This window comes from Manis pentadactyla, chromosome 3 (genome assembly GCF_030020395.1).
Source record: "Manis pentadactyla isolate mManPen7 chromosome 3, mManPen7.hap1, whole genome shotgun sequence".
Lineage (NCBI taxonomy): Eukaryota > Metazoa > Chordata > Mammalia > Pholidota > Manidae > Manis > Manis pentadactyla.
In genome coordinates, this window is record NC_080021.1 from 136,926,989 (window position 1) to 136,943,034 (window position 16,046).

The window sequence follows — 16,046 nt, forward strand, 5'->3', positions numbered from 1 at the left end:
TGGGCAGGCCCAGGGTGCTCACTCATGCTCACAGAGGTGTTTGCACATGTGAGCAGATGCATGTAGGTGAATGCATGTGTATGACATGCTTTATCTTCACTGGTAAGAAGAACCCACCCAGAGGAAGAAACGTTTATGGGCATGCACTCTGCGCCATCCAGCTCAGCTCCCCCAGGCGCCTCCCAATACGCGGAGTTCTACAGTCACTCTCCTGATTTTCATGAAAAGACAAAAATGTCTGCAGTCTGCAATGAGCACCAAATATAGTGCCAAGTCCCTGTCACATACTGAGGATAGGGGTAGGAGCTCAATGGCCATCTTTGTCTTGCAGACACTGAATCTTGGGAAGGAAAAGGCAGGGCATGGCACGGGAAAGGGGGTGAAGTCTGCCCGTGGGACACGGGCTGTCTCTGTGTCACGTCCATGGTTACTAGGGTAAGTCCATGTAAAGCCAGATGTGCTTTCTGGGGAAATAATGTCTTCCTCTTACTTTCTACACATCTTTTAGGCACTGCTAGAGCCCCACTCGCTTTCCTAAAAAAAAAACAAAAAAGGAATAGAGAAACAAAGCTGATATCAACCCTTCTGAAGAAGGTGTGAAGCCCGGAGGTGGCAGTGCACTGGGCCTCTGGGCACTGAAGGCGCCCTGGGGGCCTGTCTGCAGGTACAAGAACCAGAACTGCTTATCACCAGCAAGCGGATGCTCTGGGCTGGTTCTGAGTACTGGTCTGAACCATGCTGATGATTTCAAGAGGTTGAAATTGTGCAACTAATGGTTCTGCTTCACCTGAGCTCCATACAATGACAAAATCATCCACCAAATGCCTTCTCTGGGCCACATTCAGTAAGAACACATTTGTGGGCATATATAAATAACCATAACCATCTGCAGAATCAAAAGCATAGAGACTTTTCCATTAACTACACCAGTTGTTTTTAAACATGAAGTCTAGGATTATCTTGCTGGGTATTTCAGTGCACCTTGCATACAGGCATGGGATAAACACCCAATCCCTTCCTTAGATGAGTGCCAAGCAGTATGACACACTTTGTCCCTCCCCTTCACAGGAGACAGCTAAGCCCAGAAGCTGTGCACACACATCCAAAGCTATTCAAAAGAGTGCCACAATGTTCCCTGAAGCTGCTTTTTATTCATTTAGACACTCTTGGAAGGAAAGCGAAGGTCTTGATGTTCCTTAATATTACACTTGGCTTTCCCCTTAAGGCACTTCCATAACAGACTTGGCAAGATTAGAATGGAATAAACTAAGAAAGCAACCAGCAGCTAATGGCTAAGACCTGGGATACTGCCCCTTACATCTAGAACATGAAGATTACCAATTTCAATTTCCACTAGGATTAATCACATAATATACAAGAGGAATAATTTTTTTGTAGAAGAATAATTTTCTGGCTGCTTCAGATATTCTTTTACTTCAAACAAATCATCATTAAATTCTGCTGGCATCATGCCTGCCATTTATAAACAAACATTTCCCACACTTAAACAGTTAATTCTACTTGGATGTTGTTTTTAGCACAATCGTAACAGAACAGTGCTTGCCTACCATAAAGTTACATGGACAAAACACTTGAATATCCATGTTCTATGGTACTTGGTGATGAAACCCTAGATGGTATTCAGGGAAAAGGGAGCATGTGAGCTAACTTACCTAAGTCAACATACTGGGTTTTTTAATCAACCTAGATGATGTAATTGTTTATTCTCACTTCTTTATTATTCACCAAATTACAGTGTGCCTTTAGTCTTACTAACTTTATTTAGCACAAGAAAGGTTATTTAGCACAAGAAACATTTGATCATCAAACTCTCAGGAGGGGAAACATAAGAAGTAAGAAATCTGGTCCTAGGAATCTCAATCATAAGTCATTAGGTCTTTTCCTGAAGATGTAGTGCTGCAGAAAGATACCCTAATTTATACCATGTTGTTTGATTCCTCTACAGGAGGATACAACTCCCCCCGCCCCTCCATACACACACTCTTTCAATGCTCATAAGTGGTAAGCCAGGTATGAAGTATTTATGAGTGTAATAATTTTCTGTTACTCTAGAAAATTACTCCTAAGTCATATGTAAAATATGACTTAAAGTGGAGAGTCCTATAAAAAACAGCAGGTCCATATGAGTAATTCTGACTCTGAGCAATGAAGAGATGCAGAGAGAAACTTGGCCCAAACCCAGTAGCAGGGCAACAGACAGACACAGGCGGACTCTGCCGGGACCTTTCCGTCCGGCGTACCTTGTTTGAGATATCCAAGCTGCAGCTGGCTTCACAGAGGGCCACCACAATAGGCACGTTGCCGTCTTTGCAGGCCACGTGCAGAGGGGTGTTGCCATGCCTGTCTTGGAAATCAACGAAACATCCCTGGCTGAGGAGGGTCTGGATGACCTCCATCTGACATCGTCTCACAGCAAGATGAAGAGCAATGTGTCCGTCCTGCAACAAACACCAGAGCCATGAATGCTGTCCCTAGCATGTGCACCTGGCCACTTGCCTTTCCTGCCGCCACTGAGCCAGGCTTACCTGGCAAAAATCGCTCCTGCAAAGTCTGAAGGAGGATTAGAAAACCCAGACTTTACTCCTGTGGGGTGGAGAAGAGGCTTCAGCCATTCCACTCTGACTAATCACAGGCTAAAGTGGCCATCAGTGTGATTAATCTAGCCTTCGCCAGCATTATTACAGAGAAAAACTCAACACTTCTTTTTATCTCTGGATTTATAGGACCTGAGTAATCATTGGTACTCTAATGGCCTGCTTTGCCAGGAATTTGAAAAACACTTTCAAAAACGTTTGCTCGGCAATGTTTACTAACCAGTAGAAAGCCTGTTATTTTGTTTTACATTAGGAGAAACCGAGAAAGTGACTGACATGATTTCCTCAAGGTCTGTCACATACCTAGAAGCAAATAGAACGACCTCTGGCTCCCATGGAAGACCAGCCTGGGAATTCCTACCACCTATTACAGAAGCCCTGGTGAACAGATATATTGAGTCAGGAGCTAGGAAGGGTTTGGAAATACTCCTGGGACTTATCTGCTCCAGAGTTTCTCCAGCACTGCTGACCTTGTGGGCCTATCCCGTGGGTGGCAGGATGTATAGCACTACTGGCCTTTGTCCACTAGATGCCAGAGGGGACCTCCACCCTCACCGTGACCACCAAAGGATGTCCCTGGCCATCATCAAATGTCTCCTGGTGACAGAGTTGCCCCCAGTTGAGAACTGCTTCTCTGTACCAACAACACCCTCCACAAATGGCAGTTACCAAATTCCCTAGAGTCCCAAATCTAATGACATATGACATCATAGCCTCACTTAAGTACAAGTTCACAATAAAAACAGATTATGCTGATTTGCTTAATTAAAAAACAACATCTGGTTTAGAACTGAGATTGTTCGACAATTACGAGTGGTTTATTGTCCCTCTATGAAACAGCAGGTGATGGAAGTCAATAAATCACCTATTCCTTTGTTTACCTACAAATTACTAGTGTGTTACCAATTCTGGTCCTAAATGAGGATTGTCTTGGGCTCAAAGATGATCACTGGACCTGCTCCAAAGCTAAAATGTCTAAAAATTAAGGAGCACCCTGAGTCATTTGGGCATAAATAGTTATATGCCACAAATGAAAATTAATTATTAAACTGAATCTAGAAAAGTTCACAGAGTCTTTGGAACAGAGCAGAGAAAGAATAATTACAATTTGCTGCATTCAAGTTTATTATTTTAGGTAAACTTGTCAAGGAGTCTTGTGGTCCCTCCAGCCCCCCAGATCATTTCTCAGTAAGTGTGATGCATTTGCTCACAAAGTACCTTGTCAGAGGCATTAAGGTCGGCTCCATGTTCAGCCAGACACTCCACGATGTCATGGTAGCCCCGGGCGGAGGCTGTCAAGAGGGGTGTCTCTCCCTCTCGGTTCTTAATGTTCACATTGCAGCCAGCTTCACAAAGGGCTTTGGCCACAGAGTAATAGCCATGCCAGGCAGCACAGTGCAGGGGGGTTTCTTCTTCCTGGCCAAGGAGACAAATGCATAGAGGAAGAGAGAAGGCAATAAGATGTAAGAAAGGATGGCATGGTGAAAGTCCATGCCGAATTTGGCAGCGAGGTCAAGGCAGCGGAAAGAAAGAGCTTGTAGTTACTGGAGACAGTAATGTGAAATAACGGACACAGGTCTGATGTCTCTCCTTCATTTGTTTTCTTTCCTCAGTGCTTTTGTGTTGGATGAACTCGGCTTTCTCAGCATTTTACTGACAGCTGACTTTTGGGAATCTACTGGAACCACTGGCTCAGCTCTTCTGGATAACAGAGCCCCAGTATGGGTGGATTTAAAGCATCTTTCCTGTAGAAGTGCATTTGTTTTTACTTCATTTGAGACTGCTAACAGTAGGAGAATGCTTCTCTGAATAAGAATTCTTCTAACAGTTAGAATGTCTCAAGATTTGTGCATGTATCTAACACAAAGATGAGCCTACTATTGCTCTGGAGATGATTGTGATAACTGTGCTTTAATGAGTCAAGCAAAGGGCAGACTGTGAGGTCTGTTGGGCTGTAAGACCTAGATGCTCATGGTCAGCATCATCAGACACATATTATCTAGCTAAGAAAGGCTGCTATAGTGTAGTGGTTACAAACATAGAACCAGACTATGTGAGTTTGAACCCTGGCTCCACCACTTATAGGCTGTGTGACCTCAGGAGTTACTGAACCACTCTTTGCCTCAATTCCCTCTTCTGTAAAATGAGAACATTGATAATAGTAACATACCTCATAGGTTGTCCAGAGGATTAAAAGAATGAATGAATGAATGAATGTCAGTGCCTCTGAGGCCCTGTCCTCTGTAAACAGAAAACCTAACTTGGATAAAGCTCCAGAGGACTCAACCATATCATCTGGCTGCCTGCACATCATGCACAGAGCAGAACAAAGTGAGGAACTTCCACTACCATGACCCACCTTGTCCTGGAAATTGGGGTTAGAGCCGAGGCTGCACAGTAATTGAACCACATCGGCGTGGCCGTAGCGAGCTGCCACGTGAAGGGCTGTCTCTCCAGACTGCAAAAGAAAGGGCCATAGGTTCAGAGCTGTCCGTGGGAGCAGGAGGCGAGGATGAGAACCCATGGACTGGGGGCCCACTCCCACACATGCCCTGCTCCACATCCTCTGCTTTGGTGGGGCCCGCCCCCCAAGGCCAGTTGCCTCTTTGGTGATTGGGCAGGGGCCTCAGGTGGACTGCCCACCAAGCAGCTAGGGTCAGACCCTCACACCTGGTCACCCTGTTTGTCATAAGCCTGCCCCAGGGAAAAATAATTTTCCTTTCTGGTGAGGGCTATTCTCAGCCTTCTTTATATACTGATATTTCTGACTATGTGATTTGTTTATAAAACACAAAATTCCTTTTTTAATAGTAAGTTCTTTAAGCAGTTTCTCATTTATTAACAAGTTTCTCATTTCAATGTCGATGTGTACAGTGTTATTTCTTACATTCTCAGAGTTACCAAAAAACATCACTGTTAGCCCATGCAATAACTTCCTGTGAATTAGTAATAGGTGCCACTTCCTTAAGATATTTTACTTTCTGTGCCAAAAAATTGTCAGAATAAACTAACTTAAGATGAAACAAAGCAAGATGCTTGTTGCCACTAGACAGAAAACTGCCATAAAAAATACAAGGATCTTTGATGTAAATGTCATCCTTAGATATGGTACAGTGCACAATCCATACAACTACATGTGGTGGCCCCGAATGAACATGACAAATTAGTCTACAAGAATTAGAAGCAGAGAAGGGCCACGCAGTAGAATACACAACAGATGAGAAGGTGGGAATCCCAGGTGCAGGTTCCAGCCCTGCTGACTAAGCCACAGGATTGCTGTGTGGCCCGAACAGAACATGTTCACCTGAAAGGAAGGTATCTGCCAAAGTCAATCATTTTCATATTTTTGCCCCACAATGCCTTACTTTCCATGCACTGTCTCATTAAGCCATTGCCAGCAACTGGGAAGTCGGCCTTGTCAGCCACATCTAAGAGTAAAAGGATGGTAAAGAGATGCAGCATGTGGCAGGTCAGTGAGACAGTCAGGACTCGGCTTGTTCTGGTTGCCTTTCTAGCAGAACTTTGAGTTTTCATGGTCAGAGGAAGACAATTCACGGCTCGCATATTATGCCAACTATCTAACAGACTTCCGCGAAAAGCAGATTCTGATATTAGATCAAGCCAGCAGCATAAAGAAACTTACAAATTAAATTCTCTGCAGGAAGTTGCTGGTCCTGAACTCTTCCTGTTCTTTGGGTCCCGATGCACATGGCATGCTAACACTCAATGCAGCCTTTTATTATGTGCCCTGTCCCTAAGAAGGGAAGTGGCCTTACCTTGTCTTTAACATCCAAAGGGCATCTGTTCGCACTGAGAAATGTCAACGTCTCTACGTGGCCATGCCGCGAGGCCCAGTAGATGGCATTGGAGCCACCCTGTACAGAAACCAATGAAGAGTCACATTTCCCGAGAGCTGGTGGATGTGAACGCACCTCTCACCCAGACCCGCTCCATTTCCCTCTCCGTGACCCCACCCTCCAAAGGAGCAACTTCCAAGGGGAACGGAACCCCCATTTCACTCTTCACTTCTGATAAAGGGACCAAGTTAAATAAGATGTTAACATCCGGGAAGCTGGGTGAGGGAACACAGGAGCTCTCTCTACTATCTTTGCAACTTTTCTGGTAAATCTACGATTATTTTGAAAAAGAAGTTGTTCTTCTTTTCTTAAAATCTTCATTTCAACCTCTGGTTAGAATTCCCTCTATTGTCAAGGGTGGGATCCAGTCCACTTACAGCTCTGCAGGAAGTCCCTTGGAGGCGGATGACAGGTCTATTGTAGTGACTATGGGCTGCTAATCAACTGTCTATACTTCCAGTGCAAACTACACCTCTAAGTGTAGCACCCTTACTCTGTTGCCCTGATAAACATGCAGGCAAATACATTACTCATGAGATTAATTAGATAGTGAAAACTTTCCCAAATGTGACGTCTGATAACACTGTTGAGTCAATGTGATTGGTAAGGAGTGAGTCTGGGGTACTGCACAAAGAACAGCTGATGTCGAGCTAGCAGAGCCAAGCGGAAGGGGTGTCTGCCTCTCTCTTTACAATGTAGGTTAGGTGGGTCCAGGCTATTTATAGGAAACCATTCTTTATAGGAACCTGAGAAATGCAGTAGGGCACACAGGTATTTTTCTAAGTTACCTCTATGATCAGGGAATTTGGGAACACTTAAAAGATTAATTCCTTTGCAATGAAACAGAATAATGACCTTATCCTGGACATCGATTCTTGAGCCTCTTTTAAGGAGCAACTGTAGTATCTGAATATTCCCACAGCCAGCAGCAATAAGTAACGGAGGTGTCCCATGCTGGAATAGGAGAGAGAAGAAATACTACTTTTCAGGTTTAGTAGGAAAGGAAAACTGTCATTGCTGTTGCGCACCCGGGTACATGACTACTACTGGGTAGCAGGCAGGGAGAATCAGGAGAACACACAGCACTTGCTCTTCTGGATTCAGTCAAAGGTGACATTTTCATTTGCAGGATGAGTGCATTTAAAATTTCATGGTTAGAGGTGCAACAGGTACACATGGAACGGCTTTGCATGAAGAAAGGTCCTCAGTACAAAAGACCTTATTTCTCGCTCAATTCCCTCCCCAGGCCGCAGTGATTTTCCCCACAGTATGTAGGCGGCAACAAGGAGAACAGAGCCGCGGATGTGGCCTTTCCAGCTTGGACTGGGAGGTGCACAGTCAGTGTGACCCTCCCGCTCCCCCGCTGCCCCTGGCAGAACATATCAGACCTTGTTGGGTTGGTTGACGTCATAGTTAGACAATGAGCCCAGGAGGTGCTGCAAGCCAGGGACGTTGTCGTCGTTGATGGCATGGATGATGGCTTTCATCACAAAGGAATCCTCCTCATCCTGAGAGAGACAGTGAAGAGAAAAAGAGAGTTTGCTGGACACAATCCTCTTATCAACATAAGAGAAATCAATGCTCATCTGTTAAAAGGAGCATTCCAAGGAAAGCATGTCACCTCATCACCAAATCCACGTGGTCATGAAGGGAAGCAGGCTGCTTTCTGCCGCTTCCATGTTGGAAACTAATGCCATCCACTATTCACCTGTGCCTTAATGCCACCTGCATCATCACCCGGAGAGCAAGCAGCTTTCCGGATTTAGATTTAGAACAATGATTGATGACTGACTACTCTGTGTTTATCTTAGGAATCTTTCAAAATACATAGTCCCAGAAACCACTGTGGAAATTGTAGGTATAACTCAGCCTCTCGTCCTAGATGAGGAAAAAGAAAAATCACAGAACCAAGGAAATGATGCTTTTGAAAAAGATAGTCTCAATTTGTAATTTTTCCAATTACAGGATTATCATTTCTTCAATTACTAGAAATTCTTCCTTCTCTAGGGATAGATATGGCAAAATGCTCTGAAAGCTGTTAACTATTTTTTTTTACAAATAGGCTGTAAAAGAGGATGAAAGGTAAAAATAAAGGCCAGAACAAGGAAAACAGATACCTTTCTAATTACAAAGGGAAAATAACTAGAGAATGTTGAACAAGTTTGTTAAATCTTTGCCACTTTATCAAAGTTTTTCATAATAAGATATTTCCAAAATACAGTACACATTAAAACCAAGGCATAAGCTTGAAAAATTCCAAACAAAATTTCTGGATTGACAGAGGGATAGCTGCTAAAATTTCAAATCTGGAAAAGTGTATCTACAGAGGCTGCATCTCTGCTCGTGGTGATGGAATGGCGAGCATTCCTCTGCCTGCTTTTTCTTCTCTATGGATTTGAATTCAAACAAATTTCATCGGAGTTCTGATAACATTTGTGTTGAATACATACTTAAGAATGCCACTGGTTTTGCTCTTCCATCACAGTCCAAGTGGATGGTGAAGAGACCTGTGCATGAAAGTGACAGCCAAGAGAAGCAGGGAGAACAGGAGTGGTGAACAGACGGTTAAAGCCGGGACCAGGAGGGTGGGATCTTCCCACCTGCAGCTCCTCCTACCCAGACCCGAGGCCCTCTCCTGCCCTAAACTTTTGATTGCAACACATATATCTTTCCCCAACTGATTATTCAGGGTGATTTTAATTTACAGTATTTGCAGTATTTCATCATTCTCATTATTGTCTTACTTAGATGAATAGTTCTTTTTTGTGCACAGACCCACTGCTACCCTCAAACAATTTCCAAACCAGCCTCTTCCCCTTCCTTCTACTCCTAATTTGCCTCTCTCTTTCTTCCTTTTTCTTTTTAACATCTCCGAGCCCTTTTCACTCTGCAGGGCTAGCCCTGAAACCGCAGCGAGGCAACCACCTTCAGGGAAAGGAAAGAGTTGGTGAGGTAGGATCCCACCCTTGGGGTCCCCGGATTCTACTCAGGGAACACTGACTATTCAGATACTGGAGCTGGTTCCCACCCAACCACCCTTTCTGCCTTTCTGGAGTTCCCTTTACCTCCGTGGTTCACAAAGCCCTGTTGTCTGACCATCAGGGGAAAGTCTTGTTGAATTCAGATGTGTCCAGTTATATCTGAAGAGTTAATCTATGATTAGGTTTCAGTTTGGATTAGAGGAAAAAGATTATGGAGTTGTTTTCAAGGGCCTTGGACAGTTAATGAGATGAATAAACCCAAGCAAGTGGGTTTAGCCTCCTGGTCTGCCACCGATCACATAGAACGCCCCCCTGCATTCCCCTCATTTCCTGGTGTGAGTGTGTGTGTGTGTGTGTGTGTGTTCGCTTGGGAGGAGAGGTGCCTGCCCCTTTTGTACTATTACCCTCTGCCAGGCAACAGAGTGCTCTCGTTTTAGTTCATGAAAATTAGAATAAGCTCTTTCCTCTTCTACTGGTTAGTACTTTTATCCAACTGAGTTGGGGGAAGGAGGAGGAGGGGGTGGAAGTGTCAGAGGTAGTGGGGTGGGGGTGGGTGTAGCGCCACCAAAACAAGGAGAAAAAAGGACAGAAGCAGCAATCGGACACACCAGATCAGCCACGTCACCTCCACGCCTCAGAGGAGGAGGAACAGGCCGGACATGCCCGTGACTGCACGGTTCCTCGGCGGCTGGACAAATCAAACAACTTACCCGTTCCAACTACACAGCGCTGAGAAAGACCCTCCCCAAGGCGGACTGGTCTGCTTACCAAAGTGTCGTCACTTCTGGCAACACTCATGTTACTTCTGGACAGGAACGACCGGGACAACCTTTGGCACAGTGATATCAAGCGGACGGATTGCTTTAAAAAAAAAAAAGAGGAGAAAAAGGCAAGGGAAGAAGAGAGCTTAGGTAACAAAACTCAGATCAGTGCAGATGATACAGTCTTCTGAGAGGCATCACTGCTGACCGAATGTGCTCAGGGGAATACGCTGAGTCATATTTGCTTAAAGAATTATTCTGAACATCTCATAAATCCAGGCATCAGGAGAGAGAGGTTCTTCTTCTGCCTTATTATTTTTAACCCACAGCTGGATGCCCTGCATCCCTTCTCTCCTGGTGTTCTCTCCTCCTTGGGGAAGGGACCTTACGCTGACAAACCCCTTGCACACCCCTGTCAGAGTAGCACAGCATGGAGAGGCCTTGCCTTGTGTCCTTGTGCCAGGCAAGCTAGTAACGGCACCTACTGTGACCATCAGAACTCAGACAGTTGTTGAGCAGGTAGGGGACTGCCTAATCTATAGGACAAACAGATCTGTGCTTACTCTCAAAGGCAGAAGCAACAGGTAAAGATTGTGTGTATGTGTGTGTGTATGAGAGAGAGAGAGACACTTAGGGTAGTTGGCTCTACATTTAAAGCCTTTTGAGAGTAAGAGTCACATTAAAGTAACCCAGTGCTGAGGTCTTCCTCATCCCTATCCTGGCACCCCCAACTGAATGGGTATAAAAATGAGGCACATTTCTACCTAGCGGGGAAGCATAGCAGGTACCCACTTCCTCTGGGCTTGGTATACCATGGGCCACAGGAAGCCCTCCTGTCACCTTCTAAACCCTGATTCTGACTGTCCACAGCTGGCTGGACTGCCTTGGAGAGCCGTGTCCCACACAGGCCCTGCAGAGGCCAGCCACCCCACTGGGGAGTACACAAGACACACTGGATATGTGCATGACCTCCGCCCCCTCCCCACAGACCACAGCTGGATTTAAGGAACCGTTTATGTAAGTTCTGGAGTAAACATAATGCCATGCTGCTTACCACAAAGAACAAATGCATTTAAAATGTGGCTTGTTGCCATTAGAAAAAGACTGCACTATAATTTTATTGTGCTGGTTCAAAATCTGCCCTGGGAATGGTTTTGATTTTAAAAATGCAAAATTACATGTGAGAAGATGAGTTAAATAGGACTGAAATATTATTTTTGCTTGTCTTGAAAACAGGGTAATGAATGGTGCAAAAGACTACACATAGATTTTATTTTTTTAAGATGCATTTTTTTATATTACCAGCATCAGGAGAGATGAGGATTGACCAGGGGGAGCACTACAGAGGTAATCATACTAGTGAATATGTCCCTATCAAATAATCTTACTTTCCATTTTTTCCGGGCTGCGAACTTCTTGAATTTCTCCATGTTTACTGCTGATGCTTTTCTACTAAGTGCTTGTTGGGAATCTTTAGGCTAAAATGAAAGTACAACAAAAAAAATTTAGAGCTCTCAAATTAGGGAAATGTGTTACACAACAACTTTATGAAACCTCTCAGTATTTGGGATACCTATACATTCCTCTTACCGAAATAACAAAACAAGTTGGGATGATATACACGATATTGGAACCTAGTCCCCGGAACCTAACACATGTGGCTAAGAGTGTGATGAACTCCATACACACTGAAAGTTGGAAAGTTGAGCTTGGATCAGGCTGAGTTATAATTTCCATAAGAGAGTTTGGAAAGGTCAAGAGTCATGATGAGATCATGTTAGGAGGCATCTGAACTTAATATCATCAAGTACTTTAGAGTTGGTAGGGACCTGAGAGGTCAGCAAATTCAGTCTGTTCAATAGCATTAGAATCTCTCGTACTGCATCGTTTTCAGGATGCCATTTAGCTCTACCACTGAGAGGAGGAGACATCCCTACCTTCTGCAGGAGCCCATGCAACTGCTGGGTGCTCCCACAGGCAGGGCCCTCTGCTTCCCAAGCCTACCTCTGTAACTGAGGTCACTGCATCACAGTCTGTTGATGGATTCCATGACTTTATTCTCTAAATGCCCTGTTCCTCCACCCTTCACCCTCTCTGCTCTAGCTGAAGCAAAGTCAGTTCCTGCACCCAATGCAGAGACAGGCATCAGGCAGGTCATGTAAAGGTGTATGCTGGGGTGGGGGGGGGCACAAGCTCTGGCACAAAGGCAGCTGTGCCATGTCTCCCGAGGCCTTGTGGAATGAGGGCTCAGTGTTGCCAGACCTTCAGATTTTTCAAGAGAAGCTGGATATCCAGATTTAATATATTTAAATTCGGGAAATCAATTAAAAAAATTCAAACCAAACTGGTTGTTGAGGGGACTTGCCCTCCCATTCCCCGTTTTCAATCCTGCACCACGGTGGCTTACTCCTCTCCACCTCCATTATCACTAGGACACTGCCATCTGTCAGTTGTCTTAAAATATGTAACCAACAGCAAACACAATACCCCATACACGTCCTGTGCTTAGAACCCATGGTAACTAGTAATGCCCTAGGACAAACGAATTCCAGGACGCCCTAGAATACCCAAATGCATCACAATATACAACTCACCTTGATCCAGGGATGCTGCAAACTATCTTGAATTGTCATTCTCTTCCTTTGTGGAGGGAGGGGAAAGAAAAAAGCAAAGCTGTGACCTAAAAGCAAACACGAAGGGTGTTCCCACGCTGCTTGGGCCCACCAAGCACATGCTATGGAAAATGCAGTTCAGAGCCCGCTTCCTGGAGAGAAGCCAGAAACCCACACGTTGGTGTGATGACGTCTCCGTGCCTGCAGGGACTGGCTGAGCAGGTACTAAGGGCCCTGCCAGCATTTCCTGAAGTGTTCCACATGGCGTGCTTCCCTTCGCCAGGGAGACAACCCTGCATCACAAACGTGGCCACACGCATGTACAGGTGCTAACCCTCATCAAGCTGAGGCCCACGGCCAAATACCTTTCAGGAACAAAGGACACTCACTTTGGATCTTTGATGAGGAGTTTTCTTATGAAATCTCTGGCTAGGGCACTGGTATTACTGAAGTACTCTTCCTCAAATTCATAGTTGACGGCAGATACATTTGCTAATGTTTCTTGCTTAGTGTCTCCAAGAAAGGGGGAGGCCCCACTTAGGCTGTTAATAAAGTAGGGCACAGAGCATGAATAATTACCTCATGTGCAGTCATTTCATTCCTATAATGTCTGATAAGGGGAATGAGGAGCAAGATTACAATCTGGTGGCTGGGTGGTCGCCTCAGATTCAATTACACTTTATAGGACATTTACTTGTCATGCACAAAAATGTCAGCTTCATGCATAGGATGCATTTACACAGTTAATTTGGAACAGGATCTAGTAGTTTAAAAAAAACTGCTTTCTATTTTCTTGGCAGTGATGGACAGCAGTGCTTTTTTTCAGTGATTATGCTGTAGTTTATGATGACTCATTTCGAATCAGGAGAAAATGTTTAATTAGTATAAACTAAACCCATTTCTGGGGGTGTAAAATGAATATGTTTACATGAAAAGCATGCATTAACTGAAGAGATCAACATGACACATAGAACGGTTAATAAAACATATGGTCTCAAAGGAAGAGGGAAAGAATATGAGTTGTAGATTTGATACTTACAGAATATAGGTTATTACCCCAATACTCCTAGACACAAATAGAAAACAAAAACAAATGTCAGAAGACTAGTAAAGTAAATCAGAAAGATGACAGCATCAAGGGCACATGCTACTTACCACATATCTGCCTCAAGACCCAGAGGTTCATAGTTGACTATCTCAGGAGCTGAGAGGAAATAAACGCCCATTCAGTTTTGGAAGGAAACAAACCAACCTATCTTTATAAACAAACCAGAAACATGTACCAGGGAAATAAATGATGGTACAGCAGGGCAAAGTTTGCCAGCGTAATATTCGTGAGAAATTAAGGACCACAGGAGTAAAGAAACTTACCAACAAACTCTGGTGTCCCAAATATGTTCTTGAATTCATTTCCAAAGTCAATTTTATGGGCCAACCCAAAGTCAATGATCTTGATCCGAGGTTTGGGGACATTTCTATCCAAAAGCATGATGTTTTCAGGCTTGAAGAAAAGAAAACAAAAATAGCACAGCCACATTCATAGCAGTATTCATCACAATCAACCCCAGGTGCATCAGATGATAACCAAAATGTGGTCTATACACACAAGGGAATGCTACTCAGCCTTAGAATGGAAGTAAATCCTGACAAAGGCTACAACATGGGTGAACCTTGAAGACATTAAGCTCAGGGAAATAAACCAGACAAAAAAGGACAAATACTGTTATGATTCCACTTAATATGAAGTACCAAGGATAAGTACTTTCATAGAGAAGCAGAAAGGTTGCCAGCAGCTGTGGGGAGGAGACGGGAGCTGGTATTTCATGGATATATAGTTTCAGTTTGGGAAGACCAGTAACTTCTAGAAATGGATGGTGGTGATGGTGGCATAACAATGTGAATACACTTAATGTCACTAAACTGCATCCTTAAACAGGGTTAAACTGGTAAATTTAACATTATGTTTATTTTACCACAATAAAAAAAAGCTATGATATGTTATGCTGAGGACAAGGTAGGAGAATAGTACTTCCTTTCTCCCGAAAAATAGTGATAAAAGGATAGTTGCAAGAGAACACCAGGAAAAATGTCTTGGTTTAGGTTCTCCCAAGAGCGGATCTGTAACAGGGATCCGGGTGGGAGGGAACACTAGGGAGACTACCTGGTAGAGGGATGGGGAGGCCGGAAACAGAAGGAAAGATGCCAGTAAGAAGTGTCCTACCAAGACAGTACAGCAAGGCGGGAGTGAATGGAGCCCAGTCCCTTGGGGAACTTGGGGGCAAAGAGCAGCACTCGAGAGTTTTCCAAATGTAGTACGAGGAGATGGGGATATTTATCCATCATCTCCCTGTGCTCCATGGCTAACAGCTGCTTCTCTGGGCATTTACTCTGGCATTTCCAGCACCAGGGGCTAGAAACCAATGCCAGGCAAGAGAGCCGTGGGTGTGTACAAGTCTTTCGGTTGTAAATTAGTGAGTGTTTGGGGGGATCTGGATGGGGTCTTCATAGCTCCGTCACAATAATTGTGGAGAAAATCCTCCCTCCTCTGAAGTCTTATCCTAGTTCCAATGATCTGAATCATTCACTTGGCAATTGATCAACTTGCTACTCTGTGATTATCTTCTCACTGCCTTAGATTGTACCTACAACTTTACAGTTCACTTCCTGTAACTCATATGTATGAGACCATAACCTCTGTGACAGTTGGGAGCAGGATATGCCTTTTTATCTCCCACAACACCTTGCCTCCAGCCAAGCAAAGACCCCAATTAGCCAGTCTCAGAATTTAGCTTGATTGATTGCCAATGAGAGAGTCAGGCCCAGAAGCCTTTGCATCAAGATGGAGAATAGAGATCAAGACATCCGCCACCTTATACACCCTGTAGTCAAAGGAGGATGGAAACTGGGCAGCTAGTGGCCATGCCAGGCTGAAAATACCCCATAACCAACAGCAGCCCCCATTTAAAGATCTGGCTGGTAAAAATCCCTTGATTCTTCACCAAGGATTCTTGAATACAACGATTAATCTTAAGCCTCTAGCCTACGAAGAGGTTTGGGAATCCCCAATAGTCATGTGTTACAGACTTTTGACTCATGGTGCTGATTATATTGATTGTTTTGTTTGTTAAACCCATACAGGAAAAAAAGTGTATCTCTTTCAGATGCTTCAGCTTTTCTTAGCAACCAGCCAAGCAATGCTGCAATGCTGTGACCAACACAA

At 44.2% G+C, this 16,046-nt stretch overlaps 1 protein-coding gene across 10 annotated transcripts in view; it reads right to left on the reverse strand.

Moving 5' to 3' along the window:
* Positions 1-16,046, reverse strand: part of DAPK1 (death associated protein kinase 1) — a 168,960-nt gene that overhangs the window by 38,812 nt on the left and 114,102 nt on the right. For 9 of the 10 annotated variants that reach the window (XM_057498516.1, XM_057498513.1, XM_057498514.1 and 6 more), the window contains exons 5-17: positions 14,198-14,327; positions 13,982-14,030; positions 13,866-13,892; positions 13,216-13,368; positions 12,809-12,854; positions 11,603-11,692; positions 10,222-10,314; positions 7,861-7,980; positions 7,328-7,426; positions 6,392-6,490; positions 4,975-5,073; positions 3,834-4,031; positions 2,262-2,459 (exon numbers count right to left, since the gene is read on the reverse strand). In XM_057498516.1, coding sequence (XP_057354499.1) covers positions 2,262-2,459; positions 3,834-4,031; positions 4,975-5,073; positions 6,392-6,490; positions 7,328-7,426; positions 7,861-7,980; positions 10,222-10,314; positions 11,603-11,692; positions 12,809-12,854; positions 13,216-13,368; positions 13,866-13,892; positions 13,982-14,030; positions 14,198-14,327 — 1,401 coding nt within the window. The remainder of the gene's footprint in view (positions 1-2,261; positions 2,460-3,833; positions 4,032-4,974; positions 5,074-6,391; positions 6,491-7,327; positions 7,427-7,860; positions 7,981-10,221; positions 10,315-11,602; positions 11,693-12,808; positions 12,855-13,215; positions 13,369-13,865; positions 13,893-13,981; positions 14,031-14,197; positions 14,328-16,046) is intronic. The other variant, XM_057498517.1, reaches the window with a different exon arrangement.